Here is a 15,857-nt window from a genome sequence, read left to right on the forward strand (position 1 = left end):
TGAAGTCAGTCCTAGGGTCCTAAGGTTGCCCCTTAGCAGACTAAATTGAGTTGTCTTGGCCGTTGGGCTGATGTTCTTAGAATGCAAGCTCCCCAAATTTGGGGCAGTCTCACACACCCAAATTTATCGAGGTTTGGAAAGTTTTTCAAAGCTGAAGCTGATTCAAGGAATAATCTTTCATACTTGTATTTGCTGCAGTGCAATAAAGTGGCCTAATTCCAGCGTATTCTGTGGTGGGTGTCCGATTCATGGTGAGCAAGTCCTGAGTGGCTGTATTGGTGAAATCCAAACCGGATATCTTGATACTGGCTGTCCTGCCTGTTTGGCTGCAGTAGGACAGTTTGCAACCAATAGACCTGGTATATTCCAGGTAGGTCTAGGGGAAGTGGCTGGACTTTGGTAGAGCAGATAAGAGATGCCAATTTCTTATGTGGTTTGTAACTAGTTGTGAGGTAATAGGATTTTTGTTAGTTTTTCAGATGCAACTTGGATATAAGGAATGGTGATAGATTTAGAGTAATCTCTGTTATGAAGGGGGGGGGATTGTGGTTAACCAGTTTTAATATTTTTTGGATTTTTTGTTGTTTGTAGCCATTGTCTAAGAAGATGTTAAGGGTGTAATGTAAGGGCAGGATTAATTTCAGAACAGGAGTCTCAGTGGGGATTAGAATAAGTTTCTTTAGGAGAGGGAGAATATTTTTAGCAATTTACTTATTGCAATAGAGTGATGAATAAGGGGAATGCTACAGTGATATATCTAGGTTTGGCAAACGTTTTTGGCAGAGTATTATTATATGGTTGTCTCCATGGAGTCAGAAGACATTGTAGGAGACTTGTACTAACCTTTATAGACACAATATCTATCATACCTCTCCTAAAACTGACTGACTGTCAGGATATTCACAACTAATTCACAAGACAAGACATGACCCTCACAAGATAACATAATCCTCATTCTGTCCAATTTTGTATACAAATCTCTAATTTCTCCAAAATCTTCAGAAGAAATACAAACTGGTCTAAAGTTTGACACCTCCATTCCATCATGGCCCTTGTGCATTGGCTCTATTTTACCCTCCTTCCACTCAACAAAATCTCATCCTATCTCACTGTCTTATGACATCCAGAGTACTTAGTATTCAAAACACATTCTCCTCACTCACTTGCCCATTCTTCTAGTCATAAAATCAACTTTTCCAGGATTAAAAAAAGTAGTCATTAAACAACTCTACTATATTATCTGCATTGGTCACTTGACCACCATTTTCGTCTAACAGCATCATTCCTCACCTACTGGCCACATAATGAAAGAAGCTCATAGAATTTTCCTTGGATCACAAGGGTAACCTCTCATATTTTGTTAAGTTTTATTTCCTTACTATATTCTTCAAGCAACAGACTGCAAGTTTGAATCCTGCTGTGAGTATGGATGCTTACTATTGTCTTTAGGTGGGATATGAATTTCATTGCCTAGTGCAAGAATACTGCTCTGCTTATTGAAGGCCTGAAGTGGTTTGAAAGTAGTTCTGTTTGGTCTCTAGAGCAGGGTTTCTGGATTAGGTAAAAATTATTATTATTATTATGTAACACCTCCAGGGAGTCCAAAGACTCATCGAGGGAGGGTATCTACTTTACAGCTCTCCATCTCCACCAACCACAACTACTTTCATCATCTACACCAACACTATCTACTGCTGACCACTACTAGTATTTTCAGACAACCACAAACATCCATGCCCACAGCGGAATTCGAACTCGCAGCCTTTTGGTTGGAGAGCGGATATGCTAACCACTCAGCTAAACGAATAAAAATACAAAAGATCATTAGACAAATTAATAAAATTAAAAAAAAATCATTAGTCCACTCATGGTACTGACATACTATAGGTTTACAACCTTTCTCGGGAGGAAGTTACATAAAAAGAAAAAAGTACTAATCACTTTCCTGGTGTGAGTCATCTTGTATTCCTCATGCAATTTTCTCCACCTTTTTCTTTATATATTTTCCATAAACTCTTTTTCTTCTAAAGCACCTGTTTGATCTTATTATTCATCATCCAATTTACTTAAAAACGTGTTACTATTTTCACTTCAGATATGCCAGTTGCCTTTGGTGCTAATAAATATTTCTTCACTAGCTCTCATGCACTGGTTATCTCTCCCTTCCAGTTCTTTCCTGCCTGAAGTTTCAAAGATTATTAATTCCACAGTTTTCTTTCTTCTTGATAATTCTGTCTGTCTGTTCATCCAAGTAAAGGCTACATGGTTGCTCTTCCCAGATTAGGGGAAGGACCAGGGCCGCGTCAACCCGAGGGCACACCGCACCCGGGCAGCATTTTATGTAGCTAATATCTAATTTGGATTATACAATGCAGTATTAGGGGCAGCCGATAAAAGTTTGCACCTGGGCAGCAAATACCCTTGGCATGCTCCTGGGAAGGATGATGGTGTGCTAGAGCCAGCTTGCGTGAGCCGGTTGTTAAATTTTCAAGAATTTTATGAGCCATTTGTTAAACTGATAATGGCTGTAAACTGTAGAGCAGCATGCACTTCAATCCACGATGGCTAGCAGAATTTGGGCAGTGACCCAACAAATCCAGTGGGGGCATGCTTATTTCAGCACCTGTTGTGCTTCCTTTCTCCCACCTTCCCTGTGTAGCAGCCTATGTAAGGATTATCAATTTTAACTGCTGCTAGCAATTTTACAGTAATATTATTTTTCAGCAAACATCCACTTAATTTTGCTTGGGACACTTAACATTCCCATGATCGAAAATTGTCAAATATTTCGTGTTTATAGAATTGTTTAAAGGAAGCAGCCCAAGCAAAATTAAGTGAATGTTTGTTATTAATGGAATTTGTTTATTATTATTATTATTATTATTCAGGCCTCCATGGAGTCAAAAGACTCATCGTCCGAAGAACATAAAGTCTGTTAAGACTCATCGAGGAGAGGTCCCCCCAAAGAAACGCAAAATATATCATACCACTCCTTAAACTCACTGACTGTTCTCGCTCTCACCACTCCATCAGGCGATGTATTCCACGGTTCAACCACCCTCCATGCAAAGAAACCACTCCTCACCATCTTGCTCACAGTTTCCTTTCGTAACTTCCAGGGATGGCCTCTTTTTTTTTTTGGGAGGGGGGGGAATCTCCCACAGCAGATTTTCCCTCACAAAGTGAAAACCCACTGCACTTTAAGTGAGCTGATTTGTTTAAAATTTACCAGCACATCCCTGAGCAAGAATGATATTTCACTTATAGTCAAATCTTCTGGTACTAGATTCAGATTAAGTTCAGAATGGTTGTGTTAGTACTTTAAATTAGGATTTTGTTATAAACAAAAGTTTCTTTCCTCTGTTTATTACCTAATTGAATGGATTTAGAAGCATTTTACAGATTTTTAAGTATTATTATTATTATTACTGCAGTATATAACCCATTCCAGTCACCTGCTTTTCAAACTATTATGTAGTTTCTAGGGATCCCTTCCCATCTTATTCCTTTCATTTCATGAAAAATGTTTGCTTACTCTCCTACCAACAGCTTGCACATCTTGACATACCACCAGGTTTACCAGGCTCTGCAATATACACTCCCTCAAGCTGCCCACATAACTTATATTCTACAGCCATGAAATTATTATTAGTATTATTATGGGATACCTCCAAGGACTTAATCTTTTATTTATAATAATGGCGCTTTATTTCTATACACTAATTAATTACCTTACTGTTTGTAGGTTTAGTTATTTTAACAGTAGTTGATTTATTGCCTTGTAGTATTTTCTCTTTTTACTAGCTGCAGTACACATAAAGTAAAATAATAATAATAACGATAATTGCGTTGTCTGCTTCTTATATGTACATACACACATACATCACCCGCGCCCTTTCCATCGTTTAATACACATGGTATGGATTGTGTTCACGTGGCGTCTTGTACAATTCCTTTTTTTTTTAATTTAAACAAAAACACGCAATTTATTTATTTTCAAAATACGTGTTCATCTAGTCGGTTCTGTGTGTGTATATACATATATATAATATATGTATATACACAAAGACATGCGTAATTTTATCTTTTTTCCATGTTGAATTATGTTCACAAGGGAAAAATTAATGCCGCTCCTTCCAGCTGTTAAAAGTAGTAGGCTTACACACATTTCTTCTTGCCGTCCAGTTTGCCTCATAGTATAACTAGGTACATAAAATGTTTTTGTTGGGCTGTATTTATTCGAATGGGCATGCATAGAAGAATTACCGAAAGTCAAATAATTTATTTTAAGGAGATTATGGAGATTCTGTGACAACGGTTGTGCTACGCTGCGGTATTGTTCAGTAGTCTACTGTAAGTAGTTTCAATTCTCTCTGCGCTAGGCTTAGTGATTTGCTGATTTCGCAACAGCGCTCAGCTATATACTATCAAAAGACTAGCATTGTTTATAAATTATAACAGCAAAATAATATTCATTTGTGAATAATGACTTTATGATCCTCATGATGCAGTCTTAAAAAAAAAAAAATTTCCCAACTACATAATTATGTAGCAAATTTCCGATTGTTATGCCATAAAATTACTACATATGTCCAACAGCGATATTTTCATCAAATGAGATAAATTTTGTTTAATAGGCACTTTATAAGAAATAAAATGCAGAAAGACTCATTCTGCAAAGGTTAGGATGTAAGCAGTGCATGGGAAGTATCTAAAGGAAGCAACAGCAGACTGTATACCCATGGTCAGGAGAATAAAATCAGTAAATGTATAGTAAATAATCAGTAAATGCCTATTAGTAGCATTATTAAACAGGAGCCGCAAAAAGGGGGGAGCGAAATTCGACTATGAGATAAAATTAGCTGAGGAGGCCAAAGAAAATCCCTAAAATTTCTTTTATTGGGTGGGAAGTAAAATAGATAATGACTATTTTAAAATAACATGTGTTGATGATAGTGAGGTTACAGAAGTAGACAAAATAGTTAAGTTGCTGAGTGTTGCTGTGACAGATGACACAGGAACTTGTGGAAATAGAGATTGATGAATTAGAAATACTTAAAATATTGCAGAATCTCAGCAGATGCAGCCATGGGGTTAAATGTATTATGCGAATATGGAAAGGAAGATTTGAGAACAAGATTTTTTGCTTGGAGAATGGCAAGTGAGTGGAATGGGTTGTCAAAGTGTTGTGAATACTTTTCAGTCACCGAATTCAAAGAGAGGTATGTGAGATATACCTCTCTCACATACCTCTCTTTGAATTCAGTAAGAGGTGAGATAGGTGGATAGTGTGGGCCTTTTATGATGAGTCTTCAGATTCCATGGTGGTTCTCATACAGTAACAGTAATAATAATTTAATTCATTTTTAACAGACCATTAAAACGTGCACATTACACATATCTGTCTTAATGTGTTCAGAAAAAAATTGGAATATCACTGGAGACGACTAATGGAAAAGATTATATTGATAGGTAAATACCTAATTTGATTATAGATTTATTATAGATATAAATATAGATTATAGATACCTAGCAAAATTAAAGGGACAGTGACCAAAAAAAAATCATAAATATTTTATAATATATATATATATATATATATATATATATATATATATATATATATATATATATTCTTCACAATGTCATACATGTGATAATCATTGGGATAACCAGTGTTTGAAGTAAGGCTTTCTAAAAAAAAAAAGTAAATATTAAACAAGTAATCACAACTTGGAGTGTTTTGAAAATTTGCAGAAATGTAGAGGAGAAAACAAAGGAAAAAAATTACTAAAGCTATCTTGAAATGTGTAATTTAAGTTTTACATATGTAAAAGTGGATTTACGGATGCATTCATTTTAAATTATTGTAATGTCATACTGAATTCATTCATTCGTTCATGCTATTAGCATTCACAACACATTCAGCTAATGAATTCCACTCACAATTCTCCATTTGAATAAACCACTTCTTACTCTCATTCTACACTCCCTTGTGCAACTTTCAAGGATGGCTCTTATGCTTTCATTTTTCTGTTTACTAAACTCTATAGATCATATGCCTTCAGTCTAGCCTCATAGCTAATGTAGGACAATCTTTGAATAATTGAACAATTGCCTTTGCACGCCATGTACAAAATTTTTTCATCCATTCCAATCCATAACCAGATTTGATCACATTAGTCCAAATATGATCTGATTGAGGCCTTAAATGGAACTACTGTTACTTTATCTCTGCTCATCAATTCCTTTCTTATAATTGCAGCGATCCTCTGAACTTGACCACATTTACCTTCAATTTCGAATTTCTGTCCACCATCATCCTTCAGATCCTGTGCCTCTTCCACTTACCTCAGTGAGTTCCACAAGCAGAGAGTATGAGCCTCCCTTCTGTGTATCTCAAAGTTCAAAACTTTGCACTTAGTAATGTTAAATTGATATCTTCATTTATTTGCTCACTTTTGCAAGCATCAGCATTGTACCTAACAAACCTCTCTATCTTTGCATCATCTGCAAACAACTAAATATCTTCCTGAAATCTAATGACAATATTTTTTTCGTGCAGAGTTGTGAGTGATTGGAATGCCTTGCCTGAGAGTGTGGTGTCTGCAAGGAGTTTGAATGTGTTTAAGACACGGTATGATGAGATGTGTGTGAGATAAAAGGACCTTCTAGATGAGTCTTTGACTCCATGAGTCAAATAATAATAATAATAATGACAATATTGTTGACACAAATTTTTGAACAGTAATCATCTTTTCATGTGGAAGCCTCTTAAATGCTTTTGCAAAATCCAGAAAAGTTACTGTCCTTAATCCTTAATGAATTGTCCTTCAATCCCTAATCAGTCACTCTTGTCACTTTATTATAAAAAGCAGGTTACCGAAACAAGAACATCTCTTAACAAATCTATGCTGATCTGCACAGATAATATTAATCTCCCCAAGACTATATACGAGCATTCACCAGTTACAAACTGACCTCTGGCTTCGTAGACCAGTTTCACTTCTACTCCTTCAACCTTCCTATCTCCTATGGATAAATTCTACTTTTCCAGATTGAAATACTCTAATAAAGTATTCATTAAGCAAGTCTACTACTGCTACTCTGTCATCATCTGCATTGATCAGGGTCATTCATCTAAATTCATTTCTCTGACTACTGACCACATAAAATAATTTTTTTGATTAATCATCCAACTTTAGTGATAATCTTTACTTAAATTCTAATATTTCCTTCCTTATACCAGTTACCCTTCCAGATTTAATTTTATAGTTCTTGTGCAACGTACTCAATTTGTGGTTTTTCCGCCAACTTCTTTTTCATGTATATTCCTGCATGATTTCTTTAAGTCATCTATTTTATCCCAAATTTATTTATTTTTCTCACTTTTCATATGCAATTTGACTTTTAACAAATGTTCTTTAAATAGCTCCTATGCATGGCTGACTTCTTTATCTTCTATTTCCATGTTAGTGGTACTGCTTCATGCTAATTTCTAAGACTGTTAAAACAGCTGCCTTCTGATTTTACATAAGTTTCTTTCTCTTTGACTTTTGCATGCCTGTGCAACCTAAGGCAGCACTGTTATCAGCTGGAGGCAAGAAAGACATGTTAGTCACAATGAAATCCATTGCTATGATATGAACCCCTTGATCCTCATGTTCCTTCCACTATCATGCTGAAAACAAGTACTTTTTTATTTATATTATTTTTTTTAAACTGTATGTGGAGGAAAACTGCCATCTTATGATGAGTCTTTTGACTCCATGGAGGCCTGAATAATAATAATAATCTTATGACCAAATAGGTGTCAATTGTAGTAGTATTATGGGGTACCCCAACTATCTCAATTACTGTCATGCTCTGCCATAAATTCATTTACTGCTGGTGTCACTTGCCATCTTCTTTGGCGGTACATTCCACTCATATACCGCTTTTCATACAAAATAAGTAGGTGCACACTTTGTTCAAAGCATTCCTATGCAATATTCTTCTGGAAATCTTTTTTGTTCCATCTTGCAGTTACACATATCCTTATCTAAAGATAGTATAATTAGCAAATCCCTAATGCACCCATGCCTCATGACTGTACAAGTTGATTGAGGACAGACTGTAGTTTATGGATAGAAGACGAATGGGGAGATATGATCAAGACACTTAAGCTGTTGAAGGATTATTATTGTATTAACACTGAGGAGATTTTTTATATGGTAGAATGAAGGAAAGGAGTGAAGGCAAGAGTCATTCCTAGAAGGTGGCAAGTAAAAGGTTAAGAAGTAAGTTTTTTTGCATGGAGAGTGATAGGGGCATGGAATGCATTGCCTGAGCAGGCATTGAATGTTCAGACTGTGGATGAGTTTAAGGAGTGGTATGATAGACTTTGTGTTGGCTAGTGTTTGCCTCCCATGATGAGTCTTGTGATCCCACAAATAATCTCGATGTTGGTTATTTTATTTGGCATTTTTACATCACTATATACTGATGTGTTTTTCAAATATTAGATGTGTCAAAGAAGCGTTCTTACACTGTTTTGTTCCAATGCTCATGCACGATTAATGCGCAATTAGTGTTGTTCATTTATTCAGCCACCGAAGTTGTATTGCTGCTGCTTACTAAATTACTAGATACGCATTGGATGCGGCCCTCGGATAAATCTTTTTTTCTTTAATGTCCCCTCGGATTACAGCCCTGGCCTAATTCATCAATACATAATCTTTTATTTATTATTATTATATGGGCACCTCCATTGAGTCCAAAGACTCATCATGGGAGACCCAATCTATCCACACACTCTATCATACCTCTCCTTGAACCCATTAACAGACACAGCACTCACAACTGACTCTGGCAATCGATTTCACTCATTCACAACTCTCCAAGCAAAAAATCTAGTCCTCACAACCCTACCAATCATATCTTTATTCAACTTCCAGGGATGACCCCTTGTTTTGGGCATATCAAGATGTGGGTGTATCAATGCATCTAACTAATTGCTGAAATATTTCCCTTGCATCTATTGTACAAAACCCTTTAATCAACTTAAATGTTTTTATCATATCTCCTCTTTTTCTCCTATCAACCAACTTCTGGAATCCACACACACCTTCAATCTAGTGGAGGTGAGTAGTCTATTGCATAACCTCAATGTCAATACATCTGTGGGATTAGATGGTATACCAGCTCGTGTAGTACGAGAAGCAGCTAAAGAATTGTCAGTACCTTTGACCATTTTGTTTAATTTGAGTCTCGGGTCTGGGTTAGTCCCGAGCGGGTGGAAGGAGGGGAAAATAGTTCCACTGCATAAAGGTGGTTCCAAGACTGCTGTTGTAAATTACCAACCGATTAGCATATCAGGAATCATTGTCAAGGTCTTAGAGAAATTAGTCAAGAAAAGAATACAGGATTGGATAGATGAAAATGGGATATTGTATGGGGGACAACATGGTTTTGTGAAGGGTAGATCATGCCTCAGTAACTTGCTCACGTTTTATAACACAGTGACGGCTGAACTGGATAGGGGTAATGGGTTTACAGTGATACTACTGGACCTAGCCAAGGCCTTTGACAGGATACCACATGGAACCCTAATCAGTAAACTGGAGCAGATGGGGATAGATATAGGGTTGGTAAGATGGATAGGAGGGTGGTTGAAGGAGAGATACCAGAGAGTCGTTTATTCAGGAGTGGAGTCAAAAAGACGTCTTGTGACTAGTGGAGTGCCGCAGGGCTCTGTTCTTGGACGACTGCTTTTCAATTTGTTCATCAATGATATTGGAAAGGATTTCAGAGGAAGTGTTCACTTGTTTGCTGATGATGCAAAGTTGGGTAGAGCAATTGTGAGTGCACAGGATGTCAAAATTTTACAGGATGATTTGGATAGTTTGGAGAACTGGGCTAGGAAAAATGGATGTCAGTTTAATGTGGCAAAGTGTAAGGTTATGCACTTTGGGGTGAAAAGAATAGCAGCAGTATATCGCATTGGTGGAACCGTACTCCAGGAGATTGATGAGGCCAGGGATTTGGGAGTGCTGGCGGATAGGGAGTTGAAGTTTAGGGGGCACATTGCGAAAGTGACTAAAACAGCTCACCAAATCACTTGGCTTATGAAAAATACTTTAACATGCAGAGACAAACGAGTTGTTGTTCCTCTGTATCGAGCCTTGATAAGACCCCATCTGGACTTCTGTGCCCAGTTATGGGCCAGGGTTTCTTCGTGATGGGGAGGAAGTGGAGAGGGTCCAGAGACGAGTGACCAAGATGATAGCAGGTCTGTGGAATGAACCTTATGAGAATAGGTTGAGGATTTGTGGGTTGCAGAAATTGGACGATAGGCGAAGTAGGGGTGATATGATTGAGACATTCAAATTACTGAAGGGTTTTTATATGATTGATCCAGAAGATATTTTTGAAAATATGACTGGTGGTGGGAGGACTAGGGGCCATGCATGGAAGCTGGGCAAGAGCGTGGTTGACAAGGGTGTTAGAGCTAGGTTTTTTACTTGGAGAGTGGTGAATGAGTGGAATAAGCTTCCAGAGTCTGTTGTGGGTGCTACGACCATGAATGAGTTCAAGGCAAGATATGATAGATACTGTGTGAAGGTTGAATAGTTGTTCCAGACATGATGTTAGGGCCTCCCTCGATGAGTCTGTCGACTCCTTGGAGTTTCCCGGAACAATAATAATAATAATCTATCCTCAAAGGGAACATTCCACAGGCCACTCACCATCTTGGTCACTCACCTCTGAATCCTCTCCACACTGTTTCCTCATCCCTCAAGAAACCCAGGGGACCAGACTTGAGCATAGTAGTCCAGATGTGGGTTTATCAAGGCATTATAAAGAGGAATAACAACTTCCTTATCTCTACTTGTTAATGTTTTTCAGTTACCAAGTTATCTTATGGACTACCTTAGCAGTTTGTCCTGTAAACTTTAACTCTATCTATCACTACCCCTAAATCTCTAGCTTCATCTATTTCCCGGAGTGCAGTGCCATCAATAAATAGATTACATGGCTTGTAATCTATTTATCCCAAAATTCACAACTTTACATTTCTTAACACTAAACCGACACCCATTACCTTTGCTCATATACTGACAGCCTATTTAAATCATCCTGCAAACTCTCCACATTACCTTGATTAACTATTATTCTATCTAATTTTGCATCATCAACAAACAACTGAAGATTAACATTCAGGTTATTTCTGATATCATTTATGCACAAATAACAGCAATGGTCCAAGCACTGAACCTTGTGGCACACCACTAGTCACCTGTTTTTGCCTTGATTCTGCCCCTCCATATACCACTTTTTTCAAATGCCTTTGCAAAATCTAGCAAAATCATCATATAGCTATTTTCTTTATCCAACTCAGCCATTACTCTATTATAAAAAAAAAAAAAAGAAGAAAAAAAAAAGTAAATTACTTAGGCATGACCAACCCTTTACAAAGTCATGTTGACTCTGATATACAGTATCATATTTTAATCTACCCATTCTTGAATTCTCTTTTTTACCAATTTTCTAGTACTTTTACCACCACACCTGAGATACTGATTGGTCTGTAATTTGCTACTGCAGTCTTGAAACCTCTCTTATGCAAAGGAATCATTTTGTCCTCTTTCCACTTCCTTGGAACTCTACTAGAGCTGAGACTTAGAGTCTAGTCAAAGGCATTGCCGTTCCCTTGCACATTCTTGCAAAATCTTAGCTGATATCCCATCTAATCCATTTATTTACATTGAGATTCTGCAATATCCTAAGAGCCTCCAATTCATCCACTTCTGTTCCCACATTAGTGTCTGTCACATAGGTTAAAGCAGTAACCTTACTAGGATGATATACCCTTGCAAAGTGCTTACTCTGTAACTCAACTATCTTATCTACTTCTGTCTCCTTGTGACCATCATCACTTATTAAGGTTAATCTTCCATAGTCATTTTTCCTCTTACTTGCCACATAACGAAAGAACTCTTTGGGATTTACTTTGGCTTGCTTGGCTAGATTCTTCTCATAATCTGATTTTGCTTTCCTTGCCACTTAATATCAAATGACTACAAAGGGAATTTCTTTACCTTATATCAAGAAGGTTTCAGACAAAATAGCAAAAGTCCTACAAGATCATAAAAGTTACCTTTAGACCTCTACAAAAAATGTCCATGAAATTAAGATTGCCAAAACAACCACATCAACCTATGAAGAGACCAGGAGTTTATAAAATCTACAACATAAACTTGCAGTGTTTGTTATATTGCCGGCCTGGTTGGCCGAGTGGTTAGCATATCCACTAACCATGTAAGTAGTAGACCCCAAAACCTCCTGCAATGGGAGAGGCCTTCACCCTGCAGTGGGTAGAAAAATAGACTGTTAAATGCTGGCCTGGTTGACCGAGTGGTCAGCGTATCTGCTCTCCAGCCAAAAGGCTGCGGGTTTGAATCCTATCGTGGGTGTGGATGTTTGTGATTGTCTGTAAAAATGCTAGTGGTGTGGTGGGCAGTAGATGGCATTGGTGTAGATGATGATGGTAGTTGCAGTCGTCTGTAGTTGGTGCCCTCCCTCGATGAGTCTGAACTCCCTGGAGGGTTACATGATAATAATGATAATTTTGGACATACAGGACGTTCTGAAGAAATCCTTCTAAAAAGAACATGTCAGAGCTGTAGAGAATAAAAAAAAAAGTATAAATCTGGATTGGCCTTTTACACTATCAACCAAAACCATCCAGTTAAGTGATAAATCACAAAAATACCATACAAAGAATTTAATACTTATGTATGCAAATTTGAAGAGGCTAGTGAGATGATATGATGTCTCAGTATAATACAAACCAAGGCCTGATGTTAAATCACTTCTGGGCAGTATATATAAGAGTTATATATATTGATGAATTAGGCTATGAGACATGTTCTATCCTGTAACAATAATCCATGCACATGCTATCTTGTTCCTACATTCAACATGTATCACTTGTTGAATAAATGATAGTTTGTTATTTAGAGTCTGTGCAGTTAGCCGAGTGGTTACGTGCTCCGTAACCATGTCTGGAAAGGAGTGTCCTGCGTTTGATTCTCGTTGTCAACGTGAGGAGCTTAAGGATCTTTCTCAGACCAAGCCAAGTTAGCTGGTCTTGGGCATGAATTGCAGGGTTTTTCTCCCAGTTTATCTGGGGTTTTTCCTCCTGCAAAGCATACAAACCGGTCTTAAGAACACAACGCTTCACAGACAATTACACATGGTTGAGTATGGGGGTAACAACCCAAAAATGAGGCCAAGGCCCTACATGGGGCTGTAGTGCCAAAGAAGAAGTTTGTTATTTAGAAATCTCCATGTTAATGCCTCTTAATATTTGTGTTTATTGTATCAATCTGGAGAAGTGTATAATAATGGTGTATGAAACTAGTCATTGATTTATTAAATTGTTTTACTTTTTATGTGGTTTTTGTCAGCATTAATTTAACACTCTTTTAGCCCTAACTTTTGTAAATTAGTAACAAGTGTTGGCTTCCATCTTTCACCACACCAAGATTTAAGTACATTGACTAGATAATGGATTGGAATGCCAAAAATGCATAAATATGGATACTCTCTCAGGCCTGTTCTACATACAAGAACCTCAAGGGATTAATTGTACCATGATGGAGAAGTACATAATAGTGGTGTATGAAATTAGTCATTGATTTATTAAATTATTTTACTTTTCCGTGGTTTTCGTCAGCATTAATCTACCACTCTTTTAGCCCTAACTTTTGTAAATTAGTAGCCATTTGGCTTCCATCTTTCACCGTCACCAAGATTTGAGTACATTAGCTAGATAATGAATTGGAATGCCAAAACTGCATGGATGTGGTTTATTCCTATTCCTTTATCAAAATACCATTGAATTTATTTTAAATATTGAAAAATTAAAACTCGATGGTCAGGCTCGACATCAGTCTTTATAATATTCTTCTGAATGAAAATTTGAACTTCCGTCCTCCAATCTAACATTGCCAACTTTTGTATGTATGTTATGGATTCAGAATATTTTACTTGGAGTGTCAAATTGGATAGGCGAATATCTCATATGGGCTCCTCATTATCTCCAGCTCTAAGCTAATTTTTTTCTAGATCAGTCTAAAGTTGTCATCAATTTTTCTTCCAAAGTTCTTTCTGGCATGGGAAAAAAATCTCCAGATAGGTTTTAATTTTGCCTTATCTCCACAGAACATTCCAAAAGTAGACATCATAGTGCAAATTGAAAAAGGAATTTGCAATCTTCTTAGAGATTCTGCAGATCTCGTCTGCACACAAACTTCAGCCTTATTGTTAAAATTTAAATTACCACTTAGAAACATACCAAAATCAGATTTAATAGCCCTTAAAGAATTAAGACGAAATAAAAATGTAGTAATAGTCAAGGAAAACAATGGAAATACAATAGTATTATGAATTTAGACGAATATACAAAAAAAATGAACAGCTTATTAGAAGATTCCAGTACCTATTCATCCTTAGACAGGGATCCCACATGGCACGCACATAATAAAACCAATGACTTGATCAAAAAGTTACCTAATTGTCCAGAAGAATTTAAAAAATCTTTATCATCAAAACATCCATTAGTTCCAAGAATTTATGGTGCACCAAAAATACACAAAAAGGATATTCCATTATGGCCACTTATAGATGGGAGTGATTCTCTTACTTCAAACTGAGCAAAATATCTATCAAATCTGATATCCCTACGCATAGGAAAAATAGAATCATTTATAAAAATTAGTTTACATTTTATTGAAAAGGTAAAGGATATAAATATAGACCCTTCAGACATCTTAGCAAGTTTAGATGTAGTCAGTCTCTTCACCAATGTACCCAGAAATGACACAGTGGATCTACTTGTAAATCTTTTCCCACCATACACTGTAGGACTATTCAAACACTGTATGGAAAACACTTTTTTGATATTTTAAGATAAATATTTGGAACAAACAAGACCTACAATAGGCCCCCCCTCCCCTCTTTTTCCAGCCTTAGCCAACCTATTTATGAAAAATTTCAAAACTAGTGCATCTAAAACTCAGAAAAAACCAAAAATTTGGCTACGCTACATTGATGATATTTTTGTTATTTGGTCAGGAACAGTGGATGAGTTAATTACTTTCAAAGATTATCTGAACAATTTACATATAAAATTCACTCTTGAACTAGAACAGCAGAAAAAATTACCATTCCTTGATATCCTTGTTAACATAAAGAGGAAAAAAGGTTATCCTTTTCTATATATAGAAAATTTACCATAACAGGAAGATTTTTAAATGCTGCTTCACACCAGCATCCATTACAAAAGATAGGCATAATTAAAACTTTACGAAACAGGGTATGCAGTATATCAAGCACATCAATTAAAAGGAATGAAGAACTTCACTACCTCAAATAGAACCTCACACTTAATGGTTATAAACCCAGGCAATCAGAAAAATTTTTAATACAATACATCTCCTACAACTCCCTTAATTAAACAACATTTCAAGAATGCAATCACACTGCCTTACATCAAGAACGTCATGGACAAAGTGGTTGCATTGCTCCACAAGAACAATGTAGATTCCTACATCCACCACAAACTTCACATCACCCATGAAGAACTAGGTGTTTATGAGATTCATTGCCCTTGTGGCATTTGTTATGTAGGTATGATAGGAAGGTTCAGATATCCACATGTCTGAACACATAAAAGATGTCAAAAAAAAGAAGAGAACATAAATCAGGCCTGGCATTCCAGACAATTACTACAGGCTATCAAGCACTTTGGCAACAAACAAAAATGTCATATATTGATCGTAACTGTTTTACAAGAAAACTTAAAGAAGCCC

The 15,857-nt window shown here is 36.7% G+C and overlaps 1 protein-coding gene across 3 annotated transcripts in view; it reads left to right on the forward strand.

Annotated features, from left to right (window-relative positions):
* LOC150103527 (low-density lipoprotein receptor class A domain-containing protein 4-like) overlaps positions 1-15,857 on the forward strand; it is a 282,835-nt gene that overhangs the window by 37,370 nt on the left and 229,608 nt on the right. For 2 of the 3 annotated variants that reach the window (XR_016548852.1, XM_090398263.1), the window contains exon 1: positions 4,616-5,472. The exons of the other annotated variant lie outside the window; for it this stretch is intronic. Coding sequence is in view for 1 of the 2 variants with exons in the window: in XM_090398263.1 (XP_090254389.1) it covers positions 5,451-5,472 (22 nt within the window). In the remaining variant the exon portion in view is untranslated. Of the gene's footprint in view, positions 1-4,615; positions 5,473-15,857 lie in introns of those variants that run through there. 3 annotated transcript variants of the gene reach the window in all.

This window comes from Typopeltis vanoorti, chromosome 9 (assembly GCF_054136105.1).
Source record: "Typopeltis vanoorti isolate ZY-2024b chromosome 9, IOZ_Tvanoo_1.0, whole genome shotgun sequence".
Taxonomy (NCBI): Eukaryota; Metazoa; Arthropoda; class Arachnida; order Uropygi; family Thelyphonidae; genus Typopeltis; species Typopeltis vanoorti.